This window comes from Conger conger, chromosome 1, assembly GCF_963514075.1.
Source record: "Conger conger chromosome 1, fConCon1.1, whole genome shotgun sequence".
Lineage (NCBI taxonomy): Eukaryota > Metazoa > Chordata > Actinopteri > Anguilliformes > Congridae > Conger > Conger conger.
The window spans coordinates 1,779,318-1,794,317 of NC_083760.1; the positions used below are offsets into that span (position 1 = coordinate 1,779,318).

Consider the following 15,000-nt stretch of genomic DNA (forward strand, 5'->3'; position numbering starts at 1 on the left):
ATAACACAGTTAAATACATATAATATTAACTCAGTTAAATACATATAATAACACAGTTAAATACATGTAATATTAACATCAAACATACAGTTGTGTTCAAAATAATAGCAGTGTGTTTAAAAACGTGAGTAAAGCTCAAAATCCTTATAATAGTTTTTATTTCGATGCATTGGGAACACTGCACATTATATCCTAAATCAAAACATGAAGAAAAATGTGTACATTTTTTTTATTACTTTACAGAAAATGAAGAAAAATGAATATTGGGCTGTTCAAAAAAATAGCAGTGTCTGCATTTTTCTTTACAAACTCAAATATTTACTGTATAAACTGAATAATCTTCAGGATTTAGCTTTCCTGTGAATCACTAAACTAATATTTAGTTGTATAACCACGGTTTCTGAGAACTGCTTCACATCTTTGTTGCATGGAATCGACCAACTTCTGGCACCTATGAACAGGTATTTCAGCCCAGGATGATTTGACAACATTCCACAATTCCTCAGCATTTCTTGGTTTTGCCTCAGAAACAGATTTTTTGATGTCACCCCACAAGTTTTCAATTGGATTAAGGTCCGGGGATTGGGCTGGCCACTCCATAACTTTAATTTTTTGGTCTGGAACCAAGATGCTGCTGGCTTACTGGTGTGTTTGGGGTCGTTGTCTTGTTGAAACACCCATTTCAAGGGCATTTCCTCTTCGGCATAAGGCAACATGACCTCTTCAAGTATTTTGATATAGGCAAACTGATCCATGATCCCTTGTATGCGATAAATAGGCCCGACACCATAGTAAGAGAAACATCCCCATATCATGATGCTTGCACCACCATGCTTCACTGTCTTCAGAGTGTACTGTGGCTTGAATTCAGTGTTTGGTGGTCGTCTGACAAACTGCCTGCGTCCCTTGGACCCAAAAAGAACAATCTTACTTTCATCAGTCCATTTCTCTTTAGACTAGTTGATGTGTTCTTTGGCAAATTGTATCCGCTTCAGCACGTGTCTTTTTTTAACAGTGGGACTTTGCGTGGGCTTCTTGCCGATAGATTAGCTTCACACAGGCGTCTTCTAATTGTCACAGTACTCACCGGTAACTTCAGACTGTCTTTGATCACCCTGGAGCTGATCATTGGCCATTTGCCATTCTGGCTCTTCTTCAATCCATTCGAATGGTAGTCTTGCGTTTTCTTCCACATCCCTCTGGTTTTGCTTTCCATTTTAAAGCATTGGAGATCATTTTAGCCGAGCAGCCTATTATTTTGTGCACTTCTTTATACGTTTTTCCCTCTCCAATCAACGTTTTAATCAAAGTACGCTGATCTTTTGAACAATGTCAGGAACGACCCATTTTTCTAAGGTTTTCAGAGAGAAATGCATGCAAACATGTGCTGGCTTCATCCTTAAATAAGGGCCACCTGATTCACACCTGTTTTTTCACAGAATGAATGACCTCAATAATTGAACTCCACACTGCTATTATTTTGAACACGCCTCTTTCAATTAATTATTCAATTACACAGACTCAGGAGCATGTGTATCATGAATGTTGGGTCTGTTGGTTTTCTATGACTCTACTACACCTACTGGTAAATTATTTGCCATGTAGTAATATATTTTCTACCAAAAACAGTGATTGATCTGGTAAGTCATGTTGGACTACTATTATTTTGAACACAACTGTATGGACTGTTGGTATGCCTGCTACGACTATCCACGGGCTTGTGAAATTTGTCAGACGCCACATTTGGAGAGACTGATCGGTAGTGATGCAAACTGTCCCTGATTCATCCACAGAGTATTGCTGCATTGTCTAAACACAATAACTTGGCGCATGGGAAGACATTCGATGAAGAAAAACACTGATTGCATTTTACAGTTTCATTATCATTGACTTGCACTGAAATGGAGACCGAAACGCCTACACTAGAGCCAACCGCGGTGGCACTAGTGAGCACCGTCTCTCAGCACGACCAGGAAATCCATCCATCCATCCATTATCTGAACCCGCTTATCCTGATCAGGGTCGCAGGGGGGCTGGAGCCTATCCCAGCATACATTGGGCGAAAGGCAGGAATACACCCTGGACAGGTCGCCAGTCCATCACAGGGCACACGCACCATTCACTCACACACTCATACCTACGGGCAATTTAGACTCTCCAATCGGCCTAACGTGCATGTCTTTGGACTGTGGGAGGAAACCGGAGTACCCGGAGGAAACCCACGCAGACACGGGGAGAACATGCAAACTCCGCACAGAGAGGCCCCGGCCGATGGGGATTCGAACCCAGGACCTCCTTGCTGTGAGGCGGCAGTGCTACCCACTGCACCATCCATGCCGCCACGACCAGGAAATGAGCTTCAGAAACTGCCTGGTTTTGGCTGTTTGGTGCAAGTGCAACGCTGCGTTCACACCTCAGCGCTATCAGAGCAGATTGTCCTGTATGTCACCGAGACACCTGTCCAGGAGGCTCACCTGTAACCTGCTTGCGGATCTCCTTGCTGAAGTCCAGCCATGTCTGCAGGGGAGAGGGAAACAGACAACTTAAAGGTCAAAGGTCAGGCTGGAGTCCTCCACTCAATCAAGGCTGCGTTCTGATTGGCTACCTTAAGAGCGGGCGTGTCCCAGATGGCCAGGCCATAGTAGTCCCTCTCCAGCAGGTTCAGATGGTCACACACCCTGTTGAAGAGATCCTGGCCCCTGGCGTGTTTCTGAGAAGCACAACAATCAGTGTACAGGTGTGTTAGCGTGTAGTGCAGGTGTACAGGTGTGTTAGCGTGTAGTGCAGGTGTACAGGTGTGTTAGCGTGTAGTGCAGGTGTACAGGTGTGTTAGCGTGTAGTGCAGGTGTACAGGTGTGTTAGCGTGTAGTGCAGGTGTACAGGTGTGTTAGCGTGTAGCGCAGGTGTACAGGTGTGTTAGCGTGTAGCGCAGGTGTACAGGTGTGTTAGCATGTAGCGCAGGTGTACAGGTGTGTTAGCGTGTAGTGCAGGTGTACAGGTGTGTTAGCGTGTAGCACAGGTGTACAGGTGTGTTAGCATGTAGCGCAGGTGTACAGGTGTGTTAGCGTGTAGTGCAGGTGTACAGGTGTGTTAGCGTGTAGTGCAGGTGTACAGGTGTGTTAGCGTGTAGTGCAGGTGTACAGGTGTGTTAGCGTGTAGTGCAGGTGTACAGGTGTGTTAGTGCAGGTGTGCAGGTGTACAGGTGAGCCCTTACATCCAGCTCACACTCGTACAGGGCGTGGTCCAGCAGGGTGACGCTGCAGCGCATGATGCGGGGGCGGCGTGGGGCTTTGGAGGCTTTCGGTTCGTCTGCAGCCTTCGGCTCCGCCCCTTTCGGCTCCTCCTCCTTAGACTCCTCCCCCTGTCCACCCTCCTCCCCGGGCTGATCTTCCTCCTGTCTCTCTCCTGCTGTTCCACCCTCCTCCTCCTCCTTCTTCTCGGTCTCAGCCTCCTCCTTTCTCTCCTCCTGCGCCGGCTGGGTGGGGGGAGGGAAGAGTCACACACCTACCCACAATGCACCCGCATTCAATCCATCACACTCACACTCACACACCTGTGTCTCTGCGCTGCTGAGTGAGTGCAGGTCGAGGGCGTGGTCCTCGGTCCGGAGCTCGGGTTCGGGGTCAGCGATTGGGGCTCTGACTAACTCCTCCTCCTGCTGCTCCGCCCCCCGGGCTGGCTCCGCCTCCGCGTCGCACTGGGAGCGGCGCTTCAGGAAGTTGGAGAAGAGGCGGGAGAGGCCCCGCCCAGCGGACACGCGCGCCCGCGGCTTCAGCTCCGGCTCCGCGGGGGGGTCGGGGCGGGGGCCGTCCTGCGCTGGGGGGGGCGGGTCCTGGGCTGGAGGGGGCGGGTCCTGGGCTGGCTCCGCCTCCGGTCGCTCAGACTTCGGTTGGCTCTCGGGCTCGGCGACGGCACTGGCTTCTGTCGTCATGGCAACACCTGTCAGGCCAGAGGAGCAGGAAGTGGTCAGAAAGGTGTGTGTCGGTGTGTACGCACGTGTGTGTGCGTGTGAGTGATTCCGCTTTAAAGCACATTGGCCAGTCACAAGCAGGACTCAGAAGCGCGCGGGCACACACACACACACACGCACACACACACACAAAAGCCTGTAGCCCTTTTTTCTTTGTGGGCTGTGTCTGTATCTGCTATACCACAGCCAGCCTGAGAGAGCTGCTATACCACAGCCAGCCTGAGAGAGCTGTAATACCACAGCCAGCCTGAGAGAGCTGCTATACCACAGCCACACTGGGAGAGCTGTATACCACAGCCACACTGGGAGAGCTGTATACCCCAGCCAGCCTGAGAGAGCTGCTATACCACAGCCAGCCTGAGGGAGCTGCTATACCACAGCCACACTGGGAGAGCTGCTATACCACAGCCACACTGGGAGAGCTGTATACCACAGCCAGCCTGAGAGAGCTGTATACCACAGCCAGCCTGAGGGAGGTGCTATACCACAGCCACACTGGGAGAGCTGTATACCACAGCCAGCCTGAGAGAGCTGTATACCACAGCCAGCCTGAGAGAGCTGCTATACCACAGCCACACTGGGAGAGCTGCTATATCACAGCCACACTGGGAGAGCTGCTATACCACAGCCACACTGGGAGAGCTGCTATACCACAGCCACACTGGGAGAGCTGTATACCACAGCCACACTGGGAGAGCTGTATACCCCAGCCAGCCTGAGAGAGCTGCTATACCACAGCCAGCCTGAGAGAGCTGTATACCCCAGCCAGCCTGAGAGAGCTGTATACCACAGCCACACTGGGAGAGCAGTATACCACAGCCAGCCTGAGAGCTGTATACCACAGCCAGCCTGAGAGAGCTGTATACCACAGCCAGCCTGAGAGAGCTGTATACCACAGCCAGCCTGAGGGAGGTGCTATACCACAGCCACACTGGGAGAGCTGTATACCACAGCCAGCCTGAGAGAGCTGTATACCACAGCCAGCCTGAGAGAGCTGCTATACCACAGCCACACTGGGAGAGCTGCTATATCACAGCCACACTGGGAGAGCTGCTATATCACAGCCACACTGGGAGAGCTGCTATACCACAGCCACACTGGGAGAGCTGCTATACCACAGCCACACTGGGAGAGCTGTATACCACAGCCACACTGGGAGAGCTGTATACCCCAGCCAGCCTGAGAGAGCTGCTATACCACAGCCAGCCTGAGAGAGCTGTATACCACAGCCAGCCTGAGAGAGCTGCTATACCACAGCCAGCCTGGGAGAGCTGCTATACCACAGCCAGCCTGGGAGAGCTGCTATACCACAGCCAGTCTGGGAGAGCTGCTATACCACAGCCAGCCTGAGAGAGCTGCTATACCACAGCCAGCCTGAGAGAGCTGCTATACCACAGCCAGCCTGAGAGAGCTGCTATACCACAGCCAGCCTGAGAGAGCTGCTATACCACAGCCAGCCTGAGAGAGCTGCTATACCACAGCCAGCCTGAGAGAGCTGTATACCACAGCCAGCCTGGGAGAGCTGTATACCACAGCCACACTGAGAGAGCTGCTATACCACAGCCACACTGAGAGAGCTGCTATACCACAGCCAGCCTGAGAGAGCTGCTATACCACAGCCAGCCTGAGAGAGCTGCTATACCACAGCCAGCCTGGGAGAGCTGCTATACCACAGCCAGCCTGAGAGAGCTGCTATACCACAGCCAGCCTGAGAGCTGTATACCACAGCCAGCCTGAGAGAGCTGTATACCACAGCCAGCCTGGGAGAGCTGCTATACCACAGCCAGCCTGAGAGAGCTGCTATACCACAGACACACTGCCTCCTAGGACTGTGTCACAGCGAGGGCAGGAGGGGAGAGGAGGAGAAAGAGACGGAATCCTCTTTACTGCTCACTCCAGACCTCCCATTGTTTGTGTCCACTGACCAATAACAGCATCCGGCCACTGCAAATCTGCAATCGCCCCTCCCCCACCAAATTACCCACGCTGCACTGCACCAACCCACACACACATCTGACAGCTCTCACCTGACTCTGTATATCTGACTGTGCTAACCTGACTCTGTATATCTGACTGTGCTAACCTGACTCTGTATCTGATAAGATGATATGTGACATACACACACACATGCACACGCACACACACACACGCACACACACACACGCACACACACACATGAGGAGCAGCTGGTGGGGAGTGTCAGGGTTGCTACGGTCTGGTGCACATGAGTGGAGAAAACGAGGCTCACTGAGGGAGATCCATCCCTTACATAACAACACCCTGCTACACACAGGGTTAGGGTTTAGGGATTGGGTGAGGTGAGGGTTAGGGCTAGAGTTTAGGGTTTGGATGAGGTGAGGGTTAGATTTAGGGTTGAGATGAAGTGGAGCCGGTAAGCACACGTAGGCCTGCTGCTCAAATACCCCAGACCAAATTTTCTGTAGATGGTCTTCACATTATAACCTAACTAATATCACTAATCCAAGTCATGGAATCACGCGAATTAGCTCAAACTTCGTTAGCCTACATCTCCCATATTAAGTAATATAAAGTAAATTTTAAAATCGATTTAAAATCTGTGAAGCTGCGGTCCCGGTGTATTGAGCTGATAAGGAATTACCCAGTAGCATCCCCGAGAGCAGGCATCCCAGGCTGACGCCTCTTAACACCGGAACCAGGAGGCCCAACCCCCCCCCGGCCCGACTGAAGCCCTGGCACATAGCAGCGCAGCCCAAATGACAAAATCCGAAACCTTCATCACCAACAACGGGTTAACCAACAAACAACGTGACTACCCGCAAGTCTTCTTGCCAAGCGCTTTGATAACGGGTTTATAATATAGATGTGTAACAAAACGACTGGGCTGAAAGATATTCTAGTATGCAAAGGTCCCCCTTCTTTGGTAGAGGTAGAGGGAGAGGGAGAGAGAGAGAAAGAGAGAGCAAGCAGTGGAGCGGTGAGAGAAAGTGGTTGTGGGTAAAAATAGGCAGAACAGGAGTGCAGGTGCAGCAGACCCACTAAGACCCTCCTCTCCCTGAGCTATTTATATCCCCCTCTCTCTCTCTCTCTCTCTCTCTCTCTCTCACAACAGCAGCTCTACAGAGCAGTCAGGGGTGTGCCTCAGGCAGTGTCAGGGGGGATAAGCCTGATTCAGCCCCCATACGGGGGGGGGGGGGGGGGGGGGTCGCACAGTGCTGCCGGACGGTCCATACGGAGGAAAAAAAAAAACAGAGTCCGTGTGTCACCAAAAAATTGCAGCCGGATTATCAAACAAAGCTATTTTATTGTCGCTGCAGCGTGTGCCGCTGTCCGGAACAGACTGAAATGATTAGAAATATGAATGCAACCACCGTACAGACTCTCAGGGTCTCTGGGCAGTACCGTACAGACTCTCAGGGTCTCTGGGTCTCTGGGCAGTACCGTACAGACTCTCTGGGTCTCTGGGCAGTACCGTACAGACTCTCTGGGTCTCTGGGCAGTACCGTACAGACTCTCGGGGTCTCTGGGCAGTACCGTACAGACTCTCAGGGTCTCTGGGTCTCTGGGCAGTACCGCACAGACTCTCGGGGTCTCTGGGTCTCTGGGCAGTACCGTACAGACTCTCTGGGTCTCTGGGCAGTACCGTACAGACTCTCGGGGTCTCTGGGCAGTACCGTACAGACTCTCAGGGTCTCTGGGTCTCTGGGCAGTACCGCACAGACTCTCGGGGTCTCTGGGTCTCTGGGCAGTACCGTACAGACTCTCTGGGTCTCTGGGCAGTACTGTACAGACTCTCAGGGTCTCTGGGCAGTACCGTACAGACTCTCTGGGTCTCTGGGCAGTACCGTACAGACTCTCTGGGTCTCTGGGCAGTATCGTACAGACTCTCAGGGTCTCTGGGCAGTACCGTACAGACTCTCAGGGTCTCTGGGCAGTACCGTACAGACTCTCAGGGTCTCTGGGTCTCTGGGCAGTACCGTACAGACTCTCTGGGTCTCTGGGCAGTACCGTATAGACCCTCCAGACAAACTGGGTTAGGGTTGAGGTTTGGGTTCGTAAGCTACGGCTGGAGGCCTGGAGGAGCGACTCTCCCACCCGGCTGCTTCGGGCTGGTCTCCCTCACAGGGAACCCGAGGAGAGGTGGATTCTGTGCAGAGCCCCGCTCACGTGTGGAGGCGCTCGGGAGGCGAGCTTAAGCTCTGAGCTGGATCTCAGCGCTAATCGCCCGCGCGGCCGCTTAGCATCGCCTGCCGATGTCAACACGACCGGCAGCGGCTCCGTTACATCACCCCTCCTCGCGCAGCTGAGGCGCGCCCTGGGGACGGGTCACCATGGCAACGGTCACTGCGGTTACGGGGCGACAGCCTTCAGAGGATACGCTTCCCCACAATGCCGTGCGCGAGCACCCCGGCCGTCCGCCCGTCCCCAGGGCTCACGAGCTCCGGCTGCAGGTGCTACGTCTGCGCTCAGGATGTTTCTAAAAAGAGGTTTGTGCCGCTCCGCCCTTTTCCCGCGCCCACAGAATCAGCAGAAACATCGGCTCACATTCTCCTGCGGGCTCCCAGGTGCAGGGGATCGAGGGGACGCCGTGTGGGAGGCGGAGTCAGAGAAAGAAGAGACTCGCCATTGGACAGAGACGTCCTGTAGAGCCACGCCCCTCCCCAGACACAGCCACGCCTCCCGAACACAGCATGTGTGCGCGTGTGTGAGTGAGAGACGAAGTCTGTCTCTCTGTGTACGTGTGTGTGTGTGTGTGTGTGTGAGAGTCTGTCTCTCTGTGTACGTGTGTGTGTGTGAGAGTCTGTCTCTCTGTGTACGTGTGTGTGTGTGTGTGTGTGTGAGAGTCTGTCTCTCTGTGTACGTGTGTGTGTGTGAGAGTCTGTCTCTCTGTGTACGTGTGTGTGTGTGAGAGTCTGTCTCTCTGTGTACGTGTGTGTGTGTGAGGTCTGTCTCTCTGTGTACGTGTGTGTGTGTGTGTGTGTGAGAGTCTGTCTCTCTGTGTACGTGTGTGTGTGTGAGAGTCTGTCTCTCTGTGTACGTGTGTGTGTGTGAGGTCTGTCTCTCTGTGTACGTGTGTGTGTGTGAGAGTCTGTCTCTCTGTGTACGTGTGTGTGTGTGTGTGAGAGTCTGTCTCTCTGTGTACGTGTGTGTGTGTGAGAGTCTGTCTCTCTGTGTACGTGTGTGTGTGTGTGTGTGTGTGAGAGTCTGTCTCTCTGTGTACGTGTGTGTGTGTGAGAGTCTGTCTCTCTGTGTACGTGTGTGTGTGTGAGAGTCTGTCTCTCTGTGTACGTGTGTGTGTGTGAGAGTCTGTCTCTCTGTGTACGTGTGTGTGTGTGAGAGTCTGTCTCTCTGTGTACGTGTGTGTGTGTGTGTGAGAGTCTGTCTCTCTGTGTACGTGTGTGTGTGTGAGAGTCTGTCTCTCTGTGTACGTGTGTGTGTGTGAGAGTCTGTCTCTCTGTGTACGTGTGTGTGTGTGAGAGTCTGTCTCTCTGTGTACGTGTGTGTGTGTGAGAGTCTGTCTCTCTGTGTACGTGTGTGTGTGTGAGAGTCTGTCTCTTTGTGTACGTGTGTGTGTGTGAGAGTCTGTCTCTTTGTGTACGTGTGTGTGTGTGAGAGTCTGTCTCTCTGTGTACGTGTGTGTGTGTGAGAGTCTGTCTCTTTGTGCATGTGCATGTGTGTATATATATGCGTGTGTGTGTGCATGGGCATGTATGTGTGCACATTTCTATGTATGTATGTGTGTGTGAGTGTGTGTGAGTGTGTGTGTGTATCACACACAGCACCAGAACCCAGGTTGGAGATATGATGGTTGAGTCACTAAGTGCCAAATCCATCTGTTCACAGATCGATTTGCTCTGGTTTGGGTTACCACTGACCAACCTGGCCCAAGTAACTCTACCCCTGACCATATGCTGTCTCTCACACACACACACACACACACACACACACACACAGCAAAGCCCTGGAGCATCAACAGCAGGAGAGGGAGAGGAGAGAGAAGGACAGAGAAGACTAGAATTAAACAAATTAAGTGCAGACCTTTTGGACCAATGAAATTTCACTCAATTTACTAAGTTATTGATCCACATTGCTATTTGTGTGTTACTGTAGCTTTTTAATTTTAACATTTCCATTAGTGTGAGGGAATTGTAAGTAAACGTTTTGTTGACTTTACTGACAAAAAAAAGCTTCGATTTTGTCCATTACTTACTGATGACGTTTCTGTACTGTTGCGGATACACGTGCTATTATTTGAAGACCAGTAAAACATTGTAAATGATGGTGAGGAGGGGGAGGAGTGACTGGGCGGGGGGCCAGTCAGTCAGGAGGGGTTTCCCCGGGATGAGTGACAGGCCAGGGACCCGCGGTCCAGCGCAGACGGAGAGCATCGTGCTCCGTGTGCAGGATTATGCGGCTATAAATAGCAGCCGTGAGAACGGAGACTGCGCTCTGTGGTCCAGCCCATTAAGAGCGCTGTGGGGGACACACACACACACACACACACACACACACTCACACTCACACTCACACTCACACTCACACTCACACTCACACTCACACTCACACTCACACTCACACTCACACTCACTCACTCACTCACTCACTCACTCACTCACGCGGGCGGACGGGCGGGCGGGCCAGCCTGCAGCACACAGCTGTAACACGCTCTGCAATTCAGTCACAAGAGGTCTAACAGGCTCTGCAATTCAGTCACCGCAAAGAGCTGGAACACGCTCTGCAATTCAGTCACAAGAGGTCTAACAGGCTCTGCAATTCAGTCACCGCAAAGAGCTGGAACACGCTCCGCAATTCAGTCACCGCAAAGAGCTGGAACACGCTCTGCAATTCAGTCACAAGAGGTCTAACACGCTCTGCATTTCAGTCACTGCAAAGAGCTGGAACACGCTCCGCAATTCAGTCACAAGAGGTCTAACAGGCTCTGCATTTCAGTCACTGCACACACAGCTGTAACACGCTTTGCATTTCAGCCACCGCAAAGAGCTGGAACACGCTCCGCCATTCAGTCACAAGAGGTCTAACAGGCTCTGCATTTCAGTCACCGCAAAGAGCTGGAACACGCTCTGCAATTCAGTCACAAGAGGTCTAACAGGCTCTGCATTTCAGTCACTGCAAAGAGCTGGAACACGCTCCGCAATTCAGTCACAAAAGGTCTAACACGCTTTGCATTTCAGTCACTGCAAAGAGCTGGAACACGCTCCGCAATTCAGTCACAAGAGGTCTAACACGCTCTGCATTTCAGTCACTGCACACACAGCTGTAACACGCTTTGCATTTCAGTCACTGCAAAGAGCTGGAACACGCTCCGCAATTCAGTCACAAGAGGTCTAACAGGCTCTGCAATTCAGTCACCGCAAAGAGCTGGAACACGCTCTGCAATTCAGTCACAAGAGGTCTAACAGGCTCTGCAATTCAGTCACCGCAAAGAGCTGGAACACGCTCCGCAATTCAGTCACCGCAAAGAGCTGGAACACGCTCTGCAATTCAGTCACAAGAGGTCTAACACGCTCTGCATTTCAGTCACTGCAAAGAGCTGGAACACGCTCCGCAATTCAGTCACAAGAGGTCTAACAGGCTCTGCATTTCAGTCACTGCACACACAGCTGTAACACGCTTTGCATTTCAGCCACCGCAAAGAGCTGGAACACGCTCCGCCATTCAGTCACAAGAGGTCTAACAGGCTCTGCATTTCAGTCACCGCAAAGAGCTGGAACACGCTCTGCAATTCAGTCACAAGAGGTCTAACAGGCTCTGCAATTCAGTCACCGCAAAGAGCTGGAACACGCTCTGCAATTCAGTCACAAGAGGTCTAACAGGCTCTGCAATTCAGTCACCGCAAAGAGCTGGAACACGCTCCGCAATTCAGTCACCGCAAAGAGCTGGAACACGCTCTGCAATTCAGTCACAAGAGGTCTAACACGCTCTGCATTTCAGTCACTGCAAAGAGCTGGAACACGCTCCGCAATTCAGTCACAAGAGGTCTAACAGGCTCTGCATTTCAGTCACTGCACACACAGCTGTAACACGCTTTGCATTTCAGCCACCGCAAAGAGCTGGAACACGCTCCGCCATTCAGTCACAAGAGGTCTAACAGGCTCTGCATTTCAGTCACCGCAAAGAGCTGGAACACGCTCTGCAATTCAGTCACAAGAGGTCTAACAGGCTCTGCATTTCAGTCACTGCAAAGAGCTGGAACACGCTCCGCAATTCAGTCACAAAAGGTCTAACACGCTTTGCATTTCAGTCACTGCAAAGAGCTGGAACACGCTCCGCAATTCAGTCACAAGAGGTCTAACACGCTCTGCATTTCAGTCACTGCACACACAGCTGTAACACGCTTTGCATTTCAGTCACTGCAAAGAGCTGGAACACGCTCCGCAATTCAGTCACAAGAGGTCTAACAGGCTCTGCATTTCAGTCACCGTGCCGCAGCAAGCTAAAACTCCCAACAGCGGTGCCCATCACATCACGAGACGCCAAACACACGTCAGCCTCCTCCCCCAACACGCCCCGGCAGAACGGACACAACGCGTTCAGCTACAGCACTCCACACCCTGCATTCACGCCTCACTTCATTTCAAAAGTAGGGTTGTTCATTAAAATGGATTCACTCACTCTCATAAGGTTGGTAACTTTGCCTGCATGTAGCTGCTGAACATCACCGTCTTTCATACAATGAGAATGAAAGCAAAAAAAAAAAACTAAAACACATTGAAATAACTGGTGGCTGCATCACTGCGGACAAAATGCTCCCCGTTTCAGTTGAGTGTCTTTGCAGTGACATCACCCTTCAGGACAGTTACGATGGACGCAATAACAGATAACGGTTTTGACAGGTTCCGTCATAACGTTGCAGTTGGCTAGTGTACCGCGTTCATTTATGGGATCCAGAGCTATAAGCTGAATACTCACATCTTCTCACTTTTGGCCAAATGGCACATCAGTGTAGTGGCTCTCAATGAGGAAGTGTGAAAGGAATGTACTGTTCGTGAAAATGGAGACATGAAGGCTTGTGGCACAGGAGTTCAAATTACCACTAAAAAATAGTAAAGATTTCTTTATTTTCATTAACATTTTTCAACATTCACCTTTAAAATCAATGGAAACGCTTCAACAAAAAAAATAGTAGGCTTGCAAATCCACAAAAAAATACAAGGAAAGAATCAAAATGTTTTTACTTTATTTCCCCAACACTGGCTTATACAAGCACCGTCCGTGGGTGACACAGTAAAGTCCACGTTCTCTCCGTGTACGAAACGGAGCGCTAATCACACCCGAAGGTCCTGTGAACTACATGTGTGAGTGGTGATAATGCACCCAACCCCAGCGGGTGAACATTAACAGACGTTTATCAACCAGTTCTGTAACGGTCATTTACCCAGAATCCCTCAGACACTCAGTGCCACGGTGTGACACGAGGAGGCGCACAGGGTAACCGACTCTCGGCCAAATTCCACGCTCTATCGGTCTCAATAAAGCAAAAAATAATAATAATTCAAAGGAGGGGAGAACTTTCTGATCACCTTTCATGAAAGAAAAAAGAAAGAGAACCAGAGCACCATGCTAATTCTAAACGACATGATTAAGGACACTAAACTGCATTCATGCCACTAATAAATCCTCACCGAAGGGAAATCACTTCCACCAACATCAGAGAATGAGCGTGTGCACAATGAGTTACTTTATTATTTATGATTTCTTTTTTTCCCCTATTGGTGTGCTATTGAAATTAATGGTGTAATATTCAAATATTCAGAAAGCTTGAAGGACCTTTGATTTCTAAACCCTAGGCCCACCGACACAGCTGGTTATTACTGAAGGGCTGCGGGTTCAGCTCCTTTAGCTCAGGGGTACAGCCAGCAGCTGTGCCCATCTGGGACTGATCCAGCGATCTCCCATTTACGAGCGCAGACCGGACTAACTGCTAACAGCTACCGACTGCAGAGTGTAGACGCACAATCTCTTAGTGCAGGACCTGGGGGGGGGGGGGCTTTATAGCCACAGCACACTCAGGAGCGAAGTGGAGGGGAAATGCTGAGTGCGCGTTCTGCTCAACACCCGGCCTTCAAAGTAAATATGTGACACAAACCAGGAAGTCCTTCAAAAAAAATCATCTGAAAGGAGCATTGTCTGGCAACCGAGGTAAAAAAAAAAATATATATAAAAAAATCTGACGTGCCAATTCAACTTACTGCGCACACATTAAGGCGTTAGATAAGAGTTACTAAGTTAAGAGTTACTACATTCACGTATACACCTGACCACATAAATGAAAACACCACAAAGTCCAGTGTTACAAAGAGACATTGTCGTTTTCACTGGAATAGTGCAAACAACGTACTGCCCGGACGTACTGGACTGCTATCCAGTGTGTTCCTCGCGGACGTAGACGCTCTAGCGGGTTTGTATTAACCTCTAGCATCCTAAAACTTTGCGGTTGCTTTGTTAGACACGAGAGATGCTCGTTCCGTGGGCTAAGTTTGAACACAAAAGTGGTCAACCCCCCCTCACGCCCCACCATAGTCAGCAACTGGGACACAGGACAATGGGATCGGCTTAACCCGAACAAAAGCGACACAAACTTATTAAATTCCAGACTACCAAACACTTATTCCAGCAAAATATACAGATGAGAACGAAGGCTTTGTACACGCATGTCGCGAGAAAGTCCATCGCAGGAAGAAAAGTACCGAACGAAACATGGAATTCTTTCATCTCATCGAGATGAAATTATGTCCCTAAATGAAAGCGCTGACGTGACAGTCCTCTGATGTACCAATCAAGGAAAGGTAGCTGAAGCTCAAAACACGCGGTTTCCAGTTTCACAAATGGCACAGCGAACCGCAGGTCTTTCATTAGAATACCTAAAAATACAACATCACACGAAATCAGCGCTTAAATCGCCGCGGGTGAAAGAATAAAGCGATAGTGCGCCCATTCACCTGTTTTCATCCGATAAATAACTAAATTGCGTCATTCGCGTTTAAAGTACAGAAATCACACGCAGAGCAAGCTTCTGCATCCCCTGGCAT

At 50.6% G+C, this 15,000-nt stretch overlaps 1 protein-coding gene across 10 annotated transcripts in view; it reads right to left on the bottom strand.

Moving 5' to 3' along the window:
- Window positions 1-15,000, bottom strand: part of epb41b (erythrocyte membrane protein band 4.1b) — a 68,497-nt gene that overhangs the window by 44,242 nt on the left and 9,255 nt on the right. For 9 of the 10 annotated variants that reach the window (XM_061237232.1, XM_061237284.1, XM_061237275.1 and 6 more), the window contains exons 2-5: window positions 3,554-3,939; window positions 3,215-3,475; window positions 2,606-2,710; window positions 2,475-2,517 (exon numbers count right to left, since the gene is read on the bottom strand). In XM_061237232.1, coding sequence (XP_061093216.1) covers window positions 2,475-2,517; window positions 2,606-2,710; window positions 3,215-3,475; window positions 3,554-3,931 — 787 coding nt within the window. In that variant the 5' untranslated portion in view covers window positions 3,932-3,939. The remainder of the gene's footprint in view (window positions 1-2,474; window positions 2,518-2,605; window positions 2,711-3,214; window positions 3,476-3,553; window positions 3,940-15,000) is intronic. The other variant, XM_061237266.1, reaches the window with a different exon arrangement.